This window comes from Microtus ochrogaster, chromosome 24 (assembly GCF_000317375.1).
Source record: "Microtus ochrogaster isolate Prairie Vole_2 chromosome 24, MicOch1.0, whole genome shotgun sequence".
In the NCBI taxonomy this organism is placed as follows: domain Eukaryota; kingdom Metazoa; phylum Chordata; class Mammalia; order Rodentia; family Cricetidae; genus Microtus; species Microtus ochrogaster.
Genome location: NC_022024.1, coordinates 12,370,675 through 12,392,583, shown reverse-complemented (window position 1 = coordinate 12,392,583; position 21,909 = coordinate 12,370,675). Strand labels below are relative to the sequence as shown.

The 21,909-nt window shown below is 36.6% G+C and overlaps 1 protein-coding gene across 1 annotated transcript in view; it reads right to left on the bottom strand.

Annotated features, from left to right (window-relative positions):
* Positions 1-287: 287 nt before the first annotated feature.
* Positions 288-21,909, bottom strand: part of Trhde (thyrotropin releasing hormone degrading enzyme) — a 377,812-nt gene continuing 356,190 nt past the window's right edge. Inside the window, exons 16-19 of the mRNA XM_005358058.3 lie at positions 14,723-14,890; positions 14,039-14,179; positions 10,439-10,520; positions 288-2,970 (exon numbers count right to left, since the gene is read on the bottom strand). Of these exons, the coding sequence (XP_005358115.1) occupies positions 2,827-2,970; positions 10,439-10,520; positions 14,039-14,179; positions 14,723-14,890 (535 nt within the window). The 3' untranslated portion in view covers positions 288-2,826. The remainder of the gene's footprint in view (positions 2,971-10,438; positions 10,521-14,038; positions 14,180-14,722; positions 14,891-21,909) is intronic.

The following is a 21,909-nucleotide window of genomic DNA, read 5'->3' as shown; positions in this document are numbered from 1 at the left end:
ATGAGTTTTACAAATTTATGGCATAACATTAATTTCCTTGTACTATATTTTGTGTGTGTGTGTGTGTGTGTGTGTGTGTGTGTGTGTGTAATGAAATACCGGAAAATCTAAATGTAACATATTTATCTTTAAATCATTTCAAACAAAGGGGATTAAAGCCCAGCAGAAGTGCATGCTACTGAATTTTAAGAAGTGAAGCCAGTGTTATAGATGTCAGTCTTCTGAGTTTGAAATTGTGCAGTTTTTAAACTTTGAATAATATAAGAAAATTTAAGGAAAAGAATGTGTAAAACTGGGGAAAACATTTTATTTACAAGTTACTTGGCAATAATGAATACCCAAAGTGGCATATAACCTAGTATTTTCTAATTAAAACAAAGTTTTACTGTTATACATATATTAGCACAGGAAATTTTTGAGACAAGATGACGAAAATTTTCTATATGTTGTTATTTCATGTAGATAATTGATTTGTAAAACACACAAGAGAGAAAGATAAAAACTCTAAGTAGAAAATATAATTTTATAGCTACATTTTACATAATATTCCAAGAGATATCATTGGTTATTTTATTATTTTGAAAATATTACTTATTTAAACAACTAAAAAAAACATTAAAGCCCAATATAATTTCAACATTGAAAAGGTTAAATAACTGAAAAAAAAATGTGTAGCGCAAAAATGCAATCTCAATGCCATTGGTACCACTATACTGTTGAACAAGTATTGTATGAGGTATAAACATTGCACAGAAGTATACACTGAGGATTTAGATTATAGCTAAACCAGTTGTGTTCAAGGCCACTAAAATACTGAAAGAGGATTATGACTACTAACTGTGGGGAGGAAAAAGAATTAAGAAAGTCACAAGACTCAAAGTTTGAAATGATGACTAACTTAAAGTAAAAATGTCATTACTCTGAATTTTCATTGCTTCGGGAAACAAAAAATATCATACACATCTACCTGGGTCAGCTCTGTTCCATGGATGAATTTATGAGTGGTATAATGGGATATTTGGGGCCTTCGTGACTGTAAACTATTTATGAGCATTATGTTTTAGAACTTGCTCACTTCCAAGAGGTACCCTAAGTTTCAGATTCCACATTAAGCATGACCATGACTCTTTAACACCACATAGTACTTAAAATTCATGTATTTTAATTGAATGAAGTGTTGAAAATTGTACGTGTAAGATTTAGCCATTAATTCTTTATTTGATAAGACTCAAATTTAGTTGTAATTTAGTCTATCAATTGGGAAATTGCTATTCATTTCTATGAACAAAATAATTCTAGGACTCCTGTTTTATAAATAATTTTCCCCAGCAGTGAGTGATGGTCTCTGAAACCATCATTTCAGTGGTTTTCAATATTTGGAAGAGCTGAACACCACAGGAAAGTAGAAAGTGGTTTCACAACGGTTGACTCAAATTATAGTGATTGTAAACAGTATTTTACAATGCTAAATTTAAAGTATGTTAAATCTGAAGCAAGTAACTGGCCTACTGGGTAAGAAAAACACTGAAATATAATTGCATTATACACAGCCATGGAAATGGCTCTTAAAAATTTCCTGGTAGAACAGGATCGTTAATTCCCCCAAATTTGTATATTAACACAGCATAAAAGCAACTTTGTGTCTTCAGGGAGGGCACAACTGGCAGAAAAGGTCCTTAATGCTAACAGACCTGTTGAGGTATGGTTGCTTAATGGATAGGAGCAATATACACAAAAAGATCAACACACAGAGAGAATTTAACTCTGCACTACCTAAGATAAGAAAGACAAAGAAGCTATAAATAAATACTTTCTTAGTACCAATCATTCTGAATTTACACAAAATTGGCTTATGCAATAGGAATGTTGATCAAAATAGTGACAAAAATTGGTGAATGGCTGCCACAGATTAAGAGAATTTATAGAGTGGTTAGTTGACATATATATTTTGTTAGGATTCATCTTCATGTAGCTGAATAGATCATTCTTCAGGACATAGATGAAAAAGCAGTTAAGAAAGTGAGTTATAAAGTAGGAAGGGTAGTATTGGGATAAATTATATGAAATCTTTTCCAAGTCTCCACATATTTATAAAAACGAGTTAAATTTCCTTTGATCTGAAGATAGTCTTCACACAGGTGCATGTACAACATATTATACACATATGGAGCTTCCTTATGTACATATGCATATGTACATACTATCTATACATCTTTGCAAGTGTATACACAGCTGTCACTCAAAGAAAATGAGTTAGCAACACAATCATCATTGTCAGACAATCCAAGTGTTGAAACAAATGACACGGACTGTTTAGAGAGCTGCTTTATCTCTCTGTTGTCCATGGCTGAGAGTAGCATTCCCTTCTGAAATTTTCACTTTCATCGCAACACTGATTGTCATAGATAATCTTTGTGCTTTCGCATAATGCCCATCCTGGATGTACATATATTCACATACAACATGGGACATGTTAAATAAGCATGCTGGAACACAAGGCGGAACCATAAATCCATGCACAAAATATTCTGGTTTTCCAAACGAACTGTAACATCAACATGCACCACTATCATATTTGGTCCTGAAGAGCAAGGAATGTACAGCCAGGGAAAGCTGATGCTTGCAAGAGTTTCTATACAGAGGAACATCCACCAGAGAAACAAATGTAGAGAGAATGGGACAAAGAAAAAGAACCACCACCCAAACCAACGACAACAACAAAATGTCCTCCCATATGTGTATCACTGAAATTCTGGCTATCCTCTTCGTTCCACAGAAAGCAGGTCCTCTCAAAATTCTGAGTTGAGTTCTAATAGGTGATATATATTAGTGCCTCATGGCTTTTCCCAGCCATTGGAAGAGCTCATCTTGATAAAGCCTTTTCCAGCGCACATTGGCTTCCACGGTTTCCACAGCTCGTGAGAATGAGGCAGAGGCTACACCGTCGTAGGTCTTCATGAAGTTCTTTAGCTGGAAATGGAAGTTGAGCATGGTGAATCTGTGTGTACTAATATGAACTCACATGGAACATACACGAAGGAAAATGTATTTGGGTATGAAGTTTTACACAGAAACCTAGGACAAACTTGAATGAATGCTCTAGCTCCACTTGTTTTGAGTTATATTTAAAGGTCATACTCGGAAATACTGCTCTCCAAATCTCCCACTGCCTTTTCTGTGTAGTGCTAACATTTCTGGCATGTTGGTTGTGATGACAGGACTTGACTATATTACTTTTCACTTGAAGGCCACATTTGCTTAGCCTACTGGGTTAACTCAGGCCTAAGCAGATGTTCTCTAGGATGACATTTTAATATTTTAGGACCAATATCATGCTATGGGATAATGCTTTTGTACACTGTAAAGATTTTTCACTCATATTGGCTTAATAAGATGTTGATTGGCCAGTATCCAGGCAGGAAGTATAGGTGGGGCAACCAGACTAAGTGAATTCTGGGAAGAGGAAAGGCAGAGATGTAGTCAATAGTCAGACACAATGCTGCATTGAGAAAAGTTACCAAGGCATGTGTTTAAACATCGGTGAGATTTATGTGTTAATATACATTGTAAGAGCTAGTCAATAATAAGCCTGAGCTAATAGGCCATACACTTTATAATTAATATAAGCATCTGTGTGTTTATTTGAGGCTGAATGGAAGTGGGACCAGGCAGGACAGAAATTTCCATCTACAATATCTCTTCCCATATATCATAATAAAACTGGCATTTTCTGAATGGCGATCCTATGAAAGCAATGAAGAGTAATTCTGAATAAACAACACACTGATCACATCACCTCTAACTGCTGTTCTTAATTTAAATCACCCTGCCTTTCTACTTCCAAACTCTATTCTCAGATTTGTAGATTTGAGGCTCATTCACCCATTTCTCCATGTGTGGTCAATATATGAAAGATTTCTGTTCTCTTTATAAAACCAAAACTTACATTTCATTGACTGACATAGTACTCCTTCATGAAATGGATTGGATTGGTAACATATTCATGAGAAGAAGTAAATAAACTCTAGTGGAACTTGTTTGAAATGAGAATAAACACTGCAGGAGGTGCAAAGTATGCAAGAGTTAGAAGGTAGGACTACAAAGTGGTATACTCCAGACAAGACAGCCATTGCAATCATGAACACACAGAGTTGCAGTTACTGGCAATTGACCTGTGAGATGTTGGCTCCTTCATCAGTCATTCAGAGGTGGAAGGGATCTCCTAAGACCCTACACCTTACTGCTGAACTAATTGGCTACTATTAGAGCTATGAAATGAAATAAGCACTGTCTTTAGTTAGGCTAACCTCCCCCTCCCCTGCCCCAGAAAGTACTCCAAGCTCCAATAAAAAGCTACAAAGCTAGGGTCACACAGATGACCTTGGTTAAACTTAGTGAGTCACCAAATAAAACAAAAAAGTCATGGGTGTAGGGAAGAGATTTGTAGAAAACAAGGATAGACAGAGGTTGGAAAGAGAGAAGAGGGTCAGAAGTAAGAGGAACAAATTTGTGAGGAACAAATTTAATTGATAAAAAACACATTTAAAAACTAGGTTTTATCTATGGGTGACATGACTTACTTCGAAATGCAAAGAAAAACGAGTATGTGGGCATTACAACTCCATTAACTCCAAGTGTAGTTTCTTGATATATTAATAGATAGCTGTAGAGAGCAGAGAGAACTGAGGGAGTAAAGTACTGAGCAGAAGTGTAATTTGATGTGGGTGCAGACCCCGAAACAAATTGTCTTATGGTCAATTGTCAAAGCCATTACCCATATGAATCATGAGATGGCACAAGTTTTTATTGGGAGCTTGAGTGTGAATGTTTATAAATAATTGATTAGTATGTGCAAATACTAGGGGCTATAGTTTTTTCCTCCTGAATATTTACAGTCTGAGACTGGTTGCATGTAAAGACCTTCTACTGACCAACTAACCCCTCCCCTGTGCTGTATCAAGTAAACCAGATAAGATTCCAATTTGTGGTGAAAGTGGTAGGTAGCAGAAGAGAACCACTCCTGATCCCAGCTTTCCTATACATCATTACCTCGCTGTTCATGGCTAGAGTTCCTGGAACCACGTCACACAGAACACAGGAGATAATAAAATATCTGCTACTAAAAATAGGTTGGTGGTATTGTTTCAAAGACCAGGTCTAATGACAAGGCAGGTTCAACATAGCAAAGAGCATCAGAAACTGACTGTAATGCTAAAAGTTTGGTTTTTTTTTCTTTAAATAGAGAAAATTCTTCGTCATATTCTAAAAATAAGCAGAATAGGACTTAAAATTATCTTCGGTGTCAAAAGATTACCAACGTAACTGGATTAGAGAACAAAGAAGCTGAGCTATGAAAACTCGGTGATTAATGACATTGCAACCAACCAAACAGATCTAGAAAAGATAAGGAAGAGTTGAAACTTTTAAGTGCTTTGTTATCATTATTACAGATAGGAGTTCTTACTTAGAGAGTTCATATAACTCTGAGAAGACCCAAGGAATTATTTGAAGATTAAGCACTAGCAGTTTCGCTTTTTGTTCTGTGTGTCTTAAGAGACTGGCAAGCAACCAACAATTACAGTGCTAACAGACAAACGTGAAAAATCAACTTTGTAGCTATGTGATGTAATTAGTGGGGGGTGTGATTCATCACCTGGGGTGCCACATGAAGGCTCTGCCAGGAAGGAAAACACAGGGCCTCAAGATAAGATCCAGGCAGGAAAAGTGAAGTGTGGAGCTGTCGAAAATACAGTTAATTCTACATCTCCAGATTAATTTGGATTTTAGTTCATGGACAGCTTGATTTGATTATGATGGTGTTGCTTGATTACTCAATACCCATGGACTTTCTGAAAGTTGATCTGAAAACTTTGGCAATGGAAAACCATATCACGGAATTATATACTTGACATGACATCAAAATCGCTGTATGCTAAAGCAGGCATAAGATATTGAATACATAACTGAGAATTATTTTAGTATCATAAAATTAATGTACTGTTTGACTAAAATTATAGATATTAAGAAAAAGAGGTCTTGTCTTTTTCTCCTTGTTGGCTAGGTTCTCTGGTGTAGTGGACTATAGGCTGTTTTTTCTTTGTTTTATGTCTAAAAGCCACTTATGAGTGAATACATGTTATATTTGTCTTTCTGGGTCTGGGTTGCCTCATTCAATATGTTTTTTTTTTCTAGATCTAACTATTTGCCTGTAAATTGGGAGTGTGGGGGTCAGGAGAGAAGGTAGAAGGGGAGAGAGGGAGGAAACGGATAGAAATAAATAACTCAATAAATAATAATTTTAAAAAGAGGAAGGAAGAATTGATTGAGAGTATGCATTTTTTGCAATTGCCAACCTTTTAGGCACTGCTCTGTACAAATATGTACCAGACACTCCATATACTGATTGTACGCACAAACACATGCACATGAAATATTTGGATTATAGTTTGAAATTTAGTAATGCAGTGGTACATTTTCATTTAGACTGATTCTATGACCATTCAGCAACCAATAATGCATTTTATTCAATTTTGAATTGTGTGTTTATTGTAGAATATGACATCATAGTACATTAAATTAATATTATATGTCAAGGAAAAATACACCCACTTCTAAAAGTGTGTTCTTCACTATTGTTCCTAGGCATTCATTGAAGATTCCAGATAATTATCAATAGTTCTTTGGCAAATTTCACTTACATAAATGATGTGGGATTCCCCTCTGTATGTTATGAATATGTTTTTATTACTGTTGGGTTAATAAAGAAGCTGCTTCAGCCTATAGCAGGGCAAAATATAGCCAGTCTAGAAGAGGTATAAAGAGAGAGTTGGCAGAATCAAGGAGACGCTATGTAGCTGCCGAAGGAAAAAGACACCAGACACCAGCCAGAATCAGACCAGTAGGTCACAGCCTCATGTTGATACATGGATTAATAGAAATAAGTTAATTTAAGATGTAAGAATTAGCTGAAAATATGCCTTAGCTATTGGCCAACAGTGTTGTAATTAATATAGTTTTTGTGGTATTATTCAGGTGTGGCATCTGGGAAAAAAACAAGCTGTCTCCACCTACACATGAAGATGCTCAGGTCTCTTCCTGAAACAAGCTGAACGCTTGAAGAAAACTCCAACCCATTGGCTTGACCATGACTGGATCCAAAGTCATATTGTCATGGAAGAGAACTCTGTAGACAATGTGACAGGTGGATCTCCAGAGTTTCATTTTATAAATTATGATTGATGTGGACTCACTTTCCTTGTAAGCTCAGGGATCCTGAGGGGACTTATACATTAGAAGAGGAGCTCAGTCATCACAGCATATCGGTAGCACTTTCTACAGTTGCCATAAATTGATCTTGTGGCCAGTATTCCTCAGTACTGCTGACAGAGAATGTGTGCTCAGAGCCTTCTCACGGGTCCCTGAGGGCCCTGTGGTGTCTGGCTAAGCTTCTCTTTGTCTGTGCAGGTTCAGCGACAAAGGCACTTAGCCTCCCACTCTGCTTACTTCGCAGGCTCTTTGCTATTTTTCTACCTCCATTAGGTTTTCTCTTAATTGGGCTTTGAGATATTTATCTGTGATACTTTTACTTTGAATAAGTGTAGACACTTTTGTACAATAAAATTTAATAAAATTTTAGTGTTTTTCACATCCTCTGATTTTCTTAGCACAATTTCTAGGTGTGTTTGTTAATCTATCTTCTAAAAATTGTTTAACATTGAAAAAAATTTATCTAAAGGTATCCTAGATCTGGCATCACACAGGACTTTAAAGAGAGAATTGCAAAGCATAATATAATCTTGATAGTTATAGAACTAAATAGAATTAGCTATTGGCCTATTATGAAGCAAAATACTTCATGCTTTAAGTTGTAAATGGAGTCTCTCTGATGAAGAAGATGCATATTCTTTTACAACAGGACTGTATTAGGTTCACAGAAGAACGAAATGGACATTAGTCAAAAAATTACAAAGGTCTTCTATGAGGTTATGTTTCTTCTAGTCTTAAAAATTAAGGAAGGGATGAATTGCCTCATGCAGGAATATAAGTCAAATTGCTTATTCTTTATAATTAAGAATAAATCCAGTCTTAGGTGTTAGGATGGTTTGAGGGAAGGGACCATAAAACAGAGAATTTTTTTTCTATTTAATAGTCATCAAAATATTGAAGCTGATAATGGTCATTAAAATATTAAATAGTTTTATTTTCAGGGGGCTGGAGAGATGGCTCAGCTATGGAAACCATATGGCTCTATTGTTCTTGTAGTGGACTCCAGAGAGGTTCCCATCACCGTCCTCAATCAGCTCTGGTTTAAGAGGCTCTGAAAGCTTATTCTGGCCTCCTGCACTCGCACTAAATACCCACATACAACCATATACAAATCGCATAATTATCAATAAAAATATTAAAAGCAATGTCATAATTCACAAAGGTGCTGAGCCCTTTCAGATCTACAGGCTTAGCAACAGTAAGGTATAACCTCCAAGGGAAGACATTGATTTTGCTTAACACTTTCTGCTTAAGAAAGGAGTGAGTGAGAACAGAAATTAAGCCCTATGTCACCATAAAATAGCATCCCCTCCATCTGCAGAAAATGGCTAGGTGGTAGAAGTATGGAAAGGCTTCTGGCAGAACAGTGAAACTGCAAAGTGAGAGCAAGCCAGTCCACAGTGAAATGACCCATTGCTCATTCCGCTGAGAGCCTGCGTTGTTCAGTTATCGCTTTGAAGATAATGGACTAAAAGCCACAATTTAGCTTCATTTTTGAAATCACAACTTTCATGATGGGGTAGCTTGCAACATTAAAATGGCAATTAATTAAAGGATAAAAACAAAATGTGTAAGTGAAATGCAGAAAGAGGTTTGCATGTGATGAATTTAAATAAATCTCAACTTAAAACATGATTTTTGTGACCTTTGTATGCTCGAAACAGGAACTATATAAATGGTAGACAGTGAAAGGAGGGATAACGGTGAAAGGAAACTGGAAGACAAGAGGGGAAACACAATGGATGAAGGAGTGGGAAAAAGGAAGAAACTTCTGAGCTTCCTTCAATGTTTGTGGGGGTTGTGGCTAAATCAGTACTTTATTGCTTGATTATTAAATATTAAATCATGATATTAAAAGCACTAAGTTTAAATGTAAAAAATAATGAAAGCAATTATGATTTGCCCATGCCTTCTGTTTCCTCCGGGCACATAAAAGTTCTCTTCATTTAGCGCCTTTCATTAAAAAAAAAAAAGTGAGAAAAATATTCTGGGATTTCAAAACTAAATCCTTTAGGGTTGAGAACACACATAGCAGGGGAAAGGCTGACATTCATATCACTGGAATCTGAGCTGTAGCTCAGCACAGTATTCCTTATGACAGATCCTAAGTTAGTGGAAGACATGCTCTCAGGAAACCGAGCAATATTAGAAGATGTGACCAACATGCCAGGTCCAATGCCTCTAAAGGAATGCCAGTCAATGGGATCATCTGTGGGTCACAGCTTCCAGCTGGTCTCCTGTAGAAACGAATGAAACTAGGAATTTCTGTGCTGAATATAAGCTGTATGCTGTGGCTAGCAGAGGAGGAAAAGGCAGCATCAATTATCATAACTGAATAAAAGAAGCTTTATTTGGTTATTGTTTTCCTGTGTGATTGATAATCCCACTTCAGGTCCTTTTCTAGTACTGAAAGGAGCTAATGGGGGGAAAAGGAGACACCTAGATGGCTTACATACTGAGAGATACAATTGGGAACGGATAAAATAGAAATTTCAGAATCTGGACACAAGTTCATTAAAAACTCAAGCTTATTTTCATTAATAAAATTAATTTGTAATGGAGCCAAGCAATCTATCTTAAGCAAACTGTTACTTTCAGTGAGTGTTATCAGCAGTGGTGTACCTTCCTCAAATATGAATTTATTCCACTTAAAAGACTGGATAGCTGTTAGCAGGCTACTGTGTCCACATAATCACTCAGACTTTTACTGTGTGCCTCAGCATCAAGCACTGTCCCTAATGGACATGTCATCATTGGCATGGTCGTTAGTGAATGGTTTATAAACTGAGTTCACGTAATCACTTGAAGAGCAGCAGCTGGATCTAAGAGCTCTGGAATATGTGGTCCCCAACTACAAAATTAATTTTCTTTGAGCAATCTACATAATTGTTCATAGTCATTCAATTCTGAATATGTTACAGATTTCTTTGTAGGTAATGGATGTAATGGATGAAGAAAATTAGTGTGTGTGTGTGTGTGTGTATGTATGTGCCATGCATTTGCACATGTGTGCACACATGCAAGCCATACATGTATCTTCATGTGCATGTGTGCATGTGAGTATGGGAAGTGTACGGGGGAAGGAACTTGAGTGAATCTAATGCCTAGAAGTAGTTGAAATAAATATGTAATTAAATGTGTTTATATAAGAATATTGTAACAAGACTTTTACCTCTTTAAGCTCCCCTTCTGTGTTAAGAAATTCTGTAACTCCGCTGATAAGTTTGGAATTCATAAATAATGCTTCTCCATACCTACAAAGATAAAAGAAAATGGTCTTAATGTCTATCTAGGTAGTAATTTAAGCAAACTGGCTAGAATAATTTTTGCAGTCATTCCCAAAGGTTGCGTTTACCATGACCATCAGTAATCACCAGCTCTCTGGGAAGTACTGGCTGCTCCTCTCGGGAGGGAGAGAGGCAAGGAAGCACTCATTGCAGTGGGGTTCTACCAGGTCCACCTAGCCTGCTGAACTGTTTCACAGACCTCTGAGTGTCACTGAGTCTGTCAAAGTCCAGGCCTTTGGAATTGGATTCAGCCATTGTTGTTCTATTTACAAGCCAAGAAAGGAGAGAGAGGCATCTATAAATGATCTAGTGTACCACAACCTAGATCATTGTAGGTTAAAAAGTCTCCCAAGAAAGGAATGAAAGCAAAACTTATTCAATCAGAACCAGTATGTCACCAGGATTCTGTGATCTAGCTAGTCATAAAAAATCTTGGAATTCTAATTAAATTTCAAAAACTGAGGCAAAGTTTACAAAAAATTCTTTTCTTAAAAAGCATCAGTTACACTTATTAAATTTTCTAGTTACCCAAATATTTAGTTATTAAAATATCTAGTTATTTATTATATTCTGTAATGCTTGTACTATGAATGAAATTTCTTGACTTACGATTCCTGTACGATGTATATCTGTGAATGGCAAGTTCCCACTTTTTCAATTTGCCTCTACTTTGTTAAGGTTATCTATCACAGGTTTCATGCTCTTAGCACCAAAAATAACCAGCAAGAAGACGGAGTTTTTGGAAGCAAAGACGCTGCCATTATTATTAGATGCTTTCCTTAGCTTCCCCAACTTGCTGGCTCTTCAGTACTTGAGTTGCTGAAGAACTTAGTCTTATCATTGAAAGAGGGGATCAAATGGGAGGATTGCCATGATGAGAAAAGGACATCTTAGTCAAAGCAAATAGATGGAAACTGGTATCATAAACTACCAAGAACCATGGTACAATCCCACAATCTGGGCATTCGGGATACAGAGTCAGGGAGAATGATGCAAGTGTAAAGATAGACTGGTGTACTTAGTGAGTTCCAGGATGGCTAGGAGTACATGGCGACACTGTCTCAAAGAAGTAAGCTGTCAGTTCAATACTAACACAAGTGACTTTTGTTAAGGTCATACGGTCAGAAAAGTGGCTGACCATACCAGAAGAAAAGTCACTCCCTTCTAAGGGAGATCCAATCATTTTCCTTTACACTCCCAGGTAAGGAAGAGTAGAACACAATCTCTATCTCATACTTTATGTAGTTGAAGACCTAGACACGGAAAGAGATAATTCTCATTTAATGTAACTAGATATAGCATTGATGAAATGATACATAGAATTCAGAGACGGCCTATAGCTCTTCATTGTAGCGACTGCATATAAATGAGTACAACGTTGTTCTGAGAATGAAATGCCAAGTGGAAGTGTGGCATAATCAAAGGCACGCAAGTGTGAAACTGCATGGTAAGTGAAGACAGCTGAAATCAATGGGCCTCAGAAGGGCCTGAGCTGTGAGACTGGGTCAGAGGTAAAGTCTTGAGAGGTAAGCGGAACACACACCATGAAGCCCCTATGCTTAGTGTGGCAGAGAATCATGGGTGATTTCATAGAAGGGAGATAGAAACATGTTTTAGAAGGTTCTGAAACATGGACAGATAGATAGATAGATAGATAGATAGATAGATAGATAGATAGATAGATAGATAGATAGATAGATAGATAGATAGATAGATAGATAGAAAGAAAAGTGTGTTCTAAGATTCAGAAAGATGGAAGACTTTGCTTTAAGACTGCTGGTGGGGGAATAAAGAAAAACAAACAAACATGTGGTAAAGAGGTAAAGAAGTGGTGTCAGAAATAGCAAGGAAGTTTTCAAGAAACATTTAGGATACTTAAGAGGACCTTGAATTTGTTATTATATATGGCCAAGAAAGGAGGATGTCTATACCCTTCCAGTTGTGTGACTTGAGCAATTGGTGAATACTTATCTGACTTCCCAAGAAGAGGAAGACAAGTGTGAAATTATAGGCTCCAACATTATAGGTTTGGTTTTCAAGCACACTCCACAGGGGACCACAATGTGAACAGTTCTACTACATGGTAACGTCAGGTGAAAGGTGTGAGTTAACAGAAGTGATTCTGGGAGCAAGAGAAGCAATGGGAGCACATGACACCTAAAACCAGAAGGAGCCTGTAAAGTAGAATACAATATCCTAGCCAACCCTTCCCATGCGCTCCGATGTTCAAGAACTAATAGGAAAATCGGAACTGATAAAAGCACTCCTTGTGAAGAGAAACAGAACTATATATGTGGACAGAACTCTCAGTCTTTCTACCTTTTGAACAATGGTCATGGTTGTCAGAGACAAAATAAGCATGCTGAGAAACAACGGAAAAAATAGTAGATGTGCGGATAACACTGAGCTGTGATCTATGAACCAATGAAAGGTTGGTGTGTGTGTGTGTGTGTGTGTGTGTGTGTGTGAAATCCTTTACACTGATACTCATATGCATTAGTTTCACCTTCCTGCCTGCTACATGACACATTATACACACAGTGGCAATGCAAGCTCTAGTCTTCCTATCATTCTACGATATTGAACTGCAAACACAAAATGTCACCGTGACTTATAGGTATACCAGCAGTTTCGGGACAATGAAGCAGCTATAGACAGCAACGTGTGTAACTGTAAGAGCACATTCTGATGAACTTGTTATGCAAGGGTAACTGGTAAAGGACTGAAAAAACACACAATAGTTTTTACATCAGCTTTCAAGAGACCAAATGTTAGGTCTGCTTACTATCTGGAAAAAAATTCATGTTGAGGAGTAACATGCAGCATTTACTCGCTCCATAATAGATTTAATTTTAAAATACCATAGAGATTATCAGAGGCATAAATTAACATTTATTACAATATATTTAAATGTATAATGAAATATTTTCTAAAATTGAAGCTGAAGAATTCTCACCACGAAACAAGATATCCTGAGAATTAATTCTACAGCAGCTGGAATAATACAATGATCCAAGTGATTAATGAGACTTCTCCGTATCACTATTTTATTGAGGTGTTTTATGATATTTACATTTAAAGGGAATTTAAACCATTCTACAAGAGTAAAGTTCTTTGTTGGAATTGCATTTATATGTGATTTATGTTTTTTCTGTAATATATACAGAATATACAAGTTTTATGAAAGGATTTCAACTACATAGAATTTGATGAATTTCCAAGTCAAGTTGCTCTGCTAAATAATTCTTAGTCTTTCCATGCTTTCCCATTAATTAAGGTTATCAATCTTTATTAAATGAGAAATTTTAGAGACATGATAAAAAATCATCATGAATTTCAAGGAATGGCAACACCTATCTTTGCTGAATATTATAAAGTCTAATTTTATCATTTAGTTCACAGCTCTAACAAAAACCTTGGGTATCTATTCCTCAAACGTAGGCTTTCATTTATTCATTCAGGCTTGAATAGATTATAATCTCTACCTGGTATTTAGTATTTTCCATTTGTCTCTGAAAAACTTCCAGGCGAGATCTCGACCATGTGGATTTCTGGCTACATGGATTATGACATCAATTGCATCTTGATCCAACACCACCTCAGAATTCAAAGATAGATTTAGAAGCCTATAACGATAAAAGTGTGGATAAAAAACCTTTAGTCTAAAAATGTAAACACTTTATAATCTTAAATTAAAAAATTTACAATTTAGTTATATTCTTCAAAAATACTTGAACTAAAACTTTCCCAATGAATAATTACAGAACAATTTCTGTTTAGAAAACACTGATAAAATTCATAGCACTTTCATGAAATACACAATTAAACTCCAATAAAATCTATGGAATGGGAAAAATCAAAAAGCTTATTTGTTGACGTAACTCCACTCTCAAATTCATCACATTAAATATTTTCTTTTACAGTGGAATATTTTTTCAAACACATACAATGCTTTATAAAATAATTAGTTATAAATCATGTTAGCTTTCAAGTCAAGTTACTTTAGTTATTTCACCATGTAGGTTTTCTTTTCTCGAGAAAGATGTGTTCTATAATACCGACTTTTACAATACTGTATATTCAAGGAAATAAAATCAACTCCAGAGCATTTTAGTTGTAGATGATAACGTTTCATTACAAATACAACCTGAGACATTTAATGGACTCGCCTATTTAATAAATTCCTGTCATCGCTGCAAGTTAGAGCCTCCAGTAGTATCTTCTTCTCCGAAACTGCAGTGGTGGAGTGGAATTTCATCCAGATGAACTCCCAGACATCCTCATCCAGCAACGACACCCCTGTGCAGTAAACGATGTCTCGAACATTCAGTGGTATTCTAGGAAGCAACCCGCAGTGGTTTTCTGTTAATCAAAAGCTTCAAGGTTTTCAAAATAAAGACCAAAGTTGCTTTCCTACAACCAGCTATCTAAAAGATGATTTGCTAATTACATATCTCCGAAAACAATGCAATACTATAGAGTAATAATATCTGAATATATTGGTGACTAGAAAATAAAATCAAGTCTTTTATTCCACAGAAGGTTTGGATATAATTTTTGTTTGCAGCCAAAAAAGTCATCATTTAAACAAAATAACAACAAAAGCCTTGTTAAAGAACCAAAAATGAAGTTCTTTATATTTTAAATAGCATTCATTGAATACCTATCTGAAAATTTTCTTTCATAATAGATACACTCCGAACTTTAGTTAAACACTAGTATGGTTAAAGCAGTATGGGAAAGCAGATGAAAGTCTGAGCGTCTACTAGAGAGGAGATAGGACCCAGTGGTTTTGAAGCACTTCTCAAAGGAGAAAACCCTTTCCTCCACAGTGTTAACAGGCAAGTTTATGTTCATCTGTTTTTTAAAAGGTAAAAAAAGGTAGTAGATGGCTAATTTATTGGAATAAAAGACAACCATTTAATTTTAAATTGTCATAAAATATCTATTAAAAATAGACTTGTGCAAGAACCTGGAGAGATAGGAAGAGGACATCTGGTCCCTTGGAACTGAAATTACAGGTTGAGAGTCACCTGAGCTGATTTCCAAAAACTGAACCCAAATCAATTCTTCAAAAAGAACAGAAAGTTCTTTTAACCATGGAAACGTTCATCCAGCACTAAGAAACTTTCATGTGACTAGTAGAAGGGATAGAACCTATGACCTTGGTATTATTAGCACCACACTCTAAACTGAGCTAACTGGATGCCCTTACATTTTTATATTATTACTAGAAGTAATTTCCTCAATCATTATAAATGCAGAATCATAAATTTAATGATAAACAATAAGGCATAACTAACAAAGACCTTTCCACTATGTTTATGTAGTTATTATAAAATGATAGTAAACTATAACTTTGACTACAAAATAAAAACTTAGAGTAAGAAAAATTAGCATGAATTTAGTTAGGCTTGGCAACTCATGAATTATAAACTTGGAAGTCAGCTTGCTCACAGTGGTGTTCCACAATACACCACATTTCCTGGCTTTTTAAAATATTTCTCCTAAGAAATATCCAAAGACTTTTTAAAAGCTGAAAAGTGTGCATCTCTTTATGTAACATTCATTAGTCTATTAGTTACACTTCCCATTAATAATTTGAATGTGACTACATGGGTTGTCTTCTAGAAGTCACGAGAAGAAACAATTTTTTTTTTAAAGAGTCAGAACTTCTGTTAAACACTAGTATGGTTAAAGCAGTATGAAAAAGCTGATGAACGTCTGAATATCTACTAATAACGGGATAGGACTTCTTCCCAGTGGTTCTGAAGGGCTTCTCACAGAAGAGAACCCTTTCCCTCCACAGTGTTTGCAGGCAAAGTTTTATTCATCTGATTTTTTAAAAGGTGAAAAGGAGGAGGAGGATGGCTTCACAGCTTAATTTTGCTTTCTAGCTCAGTCTGGATCCCATATAGATACTGTCAACCAGAGCTTTCCGGTCATGAGTTGGTGACAAAAGATGCCTTCCTTTCTGTTTATGGTCAGCTTGCCACAATGTATACTTAAATTTATGAAGAAGAGTACTATTACTACTTTTTAGGGAAATCATTTATTATCTATCTATTTATTTATCTATCTATTTATGATTTTTTGAGATAGTCTTTGTCTATGTAGCTTTGGTACCATCCTGGAAGTAGCTCTTGTAGACCAGGCTGGCCTCAAACTCACAGAGATCCACCTGCCTCTGCCTCCCAAGTGCTGGGATTAGAGACATGCATCATCACTGCCCAGCGAAAGTAATTATTCTTAATAGGTATAATTTAAGATCAGCTGAAGGTCTTCAATGAATCAGCTTTTATAAACCAGGATGGGTCTTCTTTCCAAATATAATGAGAAGTAGAAGTTAACATTGCATGATTGCATGACTTTGACCAAGACATTGGTACAGAACTTTGCAAGTAAAACCCAAAAAAAATCTCTAGCATGTCTACTGAAACCACTAATCATCAATCAATATTAGATGTTAGAAACAGTTTATTTTCCAAGAGAAATTCATTACGATATTGAAAGTCCAAAGATAAGATGAGAATAGAGCACAGTAAGTTGGAATTTCCATTGCCACAGAACTAGCAATATTAAGCATTCCCTAAATAAAACTACAAAAATTGGAGAAAAGAAAAAAAATTAAGCAGTAAATGTTTAACTATATTCCCTAGAAATTTCACGAATATTAAACTACAGCCACTAGCAAAGCCTGTTTCATTTATCTTCTAGAGGCGTCTACTGGCTAAGTCAGTGAAACTGTGTAAGACATACTCACACAAAGTGAACACATGCTTTGACCATGACAACATCTTACAGACGTTCTAAAGAGTCATCAGATGCCAAATATAACATTTTGTGGAATGCCATGTTCTTAGTTATCCTTTTTGTAGTCTGTGTCTGAATTATTTTTCTCAGCATCTAATGCCTGTATTATATCTGTGTCATCAACTACTTTTTATAGCAGAAAAAACTCTGGGCAGAGAAGGAATATTTTCTACCATAAAAGTATAGTTATTTTCCACTCTTGCTAGAAGTCTTAGCTGGGACCATCTTTCTGAATTCCTGGGAGTTTCCTTGGCATCAGGTTTCTCCCTAACCCCAGAATGGACACCGGTCAAGATATCTCTTGTATTATTCTTTCTGTCCATTCCCATCACAATCTGCCCCACCTGATCCCTCATTGAGAAAACCTGCTTGATGGCTTTCTCAATGTCCCTTCGTCTTTCTTCACACTTTCCCTTCCCTGTGAATCTTCTCAACGATAATTTACTTCTCAGGATCTGCCTTTGGTTTGCTGATGCTTCTGATTGCCTCCATCTGCCGGTGACGCCTTCAAGTGAATTGCAGTTCAGCTGTTCGTTTCCATGCCCTATTGGTGCTTTGAAGTATTTTAGTCTTTCTTGAAACTCTGGCTCTAATTTCAATTTCTCTTAGCTCGAGTGAGCAAGCGCATTTATGACTGTGATTTTGCACTGACAAGTAAACAATCAGATCTGTTTCATTAAGGAGGATTTTTCTAGATGTCTCTGCTTATTTCTTCATTTTCAGGCTCCCTGATTTATATGGATTTTTTACACCTCACCCCTCATTGTACAAGTCCCTAGAGAAGCTTCATACAGGAGAGCACTATATAAACTGGCTGGAGATTCTGTAAGGTCTCTACCAGGCAGATCCTTCTCAGGAAAGTAGCAGATCGCTGTGGCTCTTGTCTGCTTACTCTATGCTGAACTAGGAGAGAAACTGATGTCTAACAGTCCAATCCACTGTCTCCATTTTCCCGTAGGTGTCTGGATCATGTTAAATGCATCAGGAGTCCATGTCTAAAATGCCTGATGCTCTCTTTGGAGATAGAATCAGAGAATCTGAGGCATTGTGTGCACAGATTAATGCTTCTCTCAGAGGGAAGCTAATGGTTGGAATCCCCACCTACTTTGGATCTCTATTGACCAGTGGGGAAGGTACTTGGCACTTTCGTTTTTATTGTTATTTTTATTGCATTATACATTTTTTTCACCCTCCTCCCTTCCTTTCCCCCCACCTCTACCATCTCCCATAACCCCCATGTTCCCAATTTATTCAGGAGATCTTGTCTTTTTCTCCTTCCTATGTAGATCCATGTATGTCTCTCTTAGGGTTCCCTTAAGTTGCCTAGGTTATCTGTGGTTATGGACTAGAGGCTGGTTTTTCTTTGCTTTATGTCTAGAAGTCACTTATGAGTGTGTACATATTATATTTGACTTACTGGGTCTGAGTTACCTCCCTCAATATGTTTTTTTCTAGATCCATCAGATCAAAAATTGATGGTACCTCATGCTAGAGAGGATATGGGGTAAAGGAGAGCTCCTCCATTGCTGATGGGAGTGTAAACTTGTATAGCTGCTTTGGAAATCAATATGGCGACTTCTCAGAAAATTAGGAAATAATCTACCTCAAGACTCAGCAATGCTGCTTTTGGGTATATAGCCAAAAGATGCTCAATAATACCACAAGGTCATGTGCTCAACTATGTTCATAGCAGCATTATTTGTAATAGCCAGAACCTGGAAAAACCTAGATGCCCCTCATCCCAAGAATGGATAAAGAAAATGTGGTACATTTACACAATGGAGTACTAGTCAGTGTAAAAAAAAAATGACGTTTTGGATTGTGCAGGTACTCTGTGCTTTCTAGTCCACAGCTGGCTCTGAACTCTGTGGGTGGTTAACCTCTCTCAGATGTATCAGAATCCTTAAGACTGGTGAAACAGATCATGCAAGACCAGTGCATCTTTTAAGAGTGCACCATTGTGAATCCGTAAGCCTAACCAAAGAGAAATTTCTTTGCCAGTATGACCAACGTGTAATTCTCTGAGTGTTCAGCTGGGCATGGATGTCATCTCTAATGTCTTCTTAAATTTTGTTTTTAAGCAGTGTTCATCATGTCATTTTTCAGAAATACTTAGTGTTGGCAAGACTGGGTTTCTAACAATAAACCTTGTGGTTACCAGCACTGTCATATCTGAGTACACACAATGTCTGAAGAGGAAATCTAAGGACCTACCACATGGAAAAAAATGGCATACACAGAACAATGAGAAGCCTTGAGAAAAATCCAGCAATAAAAGTTCAGGTAAGATGATAGATAGGCATTACTTAAGTTTCCTGGGCAGACCTTTCAAATAAAAGCTACATAAAATGAGAGAAGGTTCTATGTATAAAACTGCATCTGTACATCAAGATAAATGCTCAAAATATGGATGTGTTTTGGGTCTACTTTCAGTCCTGTCACAAGTTGTCTGTCCCTCTCTGCACATAGTACACATATCAAATTTGATGAAGGCCGGGCGGTGGTGGTGCACGCCTTTAATCCCAGCACTCGGGAGACAGAGGCAGGTGGATCTCTGGGAGTTCGAGACCAGCCTGACCTACAAGAGCTAGTTCCAGGACAGGCTCCAAAACCACAGAGAAACCCTGTCTTGAAAAACCAAATTTGATGAGGAAGAAAATGAAACACATGTATTTTTGAATAGATAATCTAAAAGCCTGAAAAATAATCTTCAGTCTCAGGAACAAACACCCCAAGTCTCAGGAAGAAAATGGTTTAATTAGCAGATACCAGGAGGTATAATTGCATATATCTCCTCCAAGAGTAAAGACAGAGCTAATTAGCCCAAGAACGCTGATTTTTCTAGCAACTCTCCCCACCCCATCAGTTTTTCACTTTTTTAGCCATTCACCAGATTAAAAAAAAATCAACGTATAGTTCACAAGATCAGTCTTACTCATTACTGAATAAAACAAGATTGGTAAGAACTGGTTATGCCAGGGGCCTTCAATTCCCGATGACTTCTATTGTTAATGAAACCCCCCTTTGTTTCTAAATTTGTAAAGATGTTCTAATAACATTTTCACAAAATGATTGCTCTGGGGACAGTTTAAGATCTCTTTGTATAAACCAAAGTCGTTAGGAATAAATGAAAACGCTCATTTGTTTGTAAAGCATTATCTAAGAGACCACAGAACCCATAGTTATGAATGGTAGAAATGAGTCCTGGGAGACAGTGGATATCAAGATTACAGGGATCGGGAGGCCCTTCCTAGTGAACATGAAAATTGTTTATGAAGATGTGAATATCCCCACAGTCGTTTCTTTTTAACTGCTGCATCAGAAGTAAATCTTTTAATGAAATTTTATCTGCTGGGAGTAAAGCTATGTTTGGTTTTCTTTCTTTCTTTCTTTTTTTCTTTCTTTGTTTAGATATGGTATACAAGCATGGACAGCAAGCAAGCCTCACCTAGTTACCTGATGGAAGATGAATGGGGTAAGGCTTAGCCAAAATGAAAATGCTATTAGCTTTCTCAGAGTAGAAACAGTGTGGAAATGATCGCCTAATTAGTGTAACTAGTGCTCTGGTTTTCATTTCATTCTCATTTTAAATAGGATTATGTCAGAGTTCATTTGCGTGATAAAAGTTCGTGAACGCCTGGAAGTTCGGAATATCATTATGGGACCATTTATTTTCACATTTCCATGATATACTTAATGGCAAGTTCTTGAAATGCTTTGGAGGTAGACGTTAAAAATTAAGTAGGAGAGAGATAAAGATATTTCTTTCGGGTTAATTTTTTTAAACTAAGTTAAAAATAATAATGGTAGTATGACTTTGATGGATCTGCCATAACAAAGTATTATAAACTAGGTTGCTTATTAAGAAGAGATTTCTTTCTTATAACACTGAATACTTAAGTTTATGACCACCAACCATCAGGTTCAGGTGAGATCCTTCTTCAAGGACATACAATGCTGCCTTCTCCCGTGATCTTGACCTGGCAGAACGGGGGCTGGAGAGCTCTTTGATCTTGTCTTTAAAGAGTTTACACCATGCAGTCTCTAGTTCATTATATACTTAATTTTCAAAGGCCACACCTTCTAATACAGTCATTTTGGTAGTGAAGAGTTCAGTATATATGAAGATTCAGTCCATAATAATAACAATGAGATTAAGTCACAGTAATATGATACTTTAATTATTTTATTAGAATTGAAATATGCAAATAAATAAATGGCCAAAGGTTTACTAGCCAGACACCCTCATAGGTCCTTTCCTCTCTTTGGCAAACATTGACACTGATGGATGCTGGGGAAATAGAAGTTATTGTTTTCAGTTGGGGTATTACAGGTGAGCCCACAAAAGGCCAGTGAGCACTTGCACATTCTTTCTCATGCACACTACCCTGACTAAACTCAATGGTCATGAGCAGAACAGAGACATAAATATTGCACACAACCCTGGTTAAATTCAGTGGTCATGAAGCAGAACAAAGACATAAATAATGAAGAACGTGGGGAAAAGAGCTGTAGAGAGGATGGCAGGTTATAGAGGTAGGAA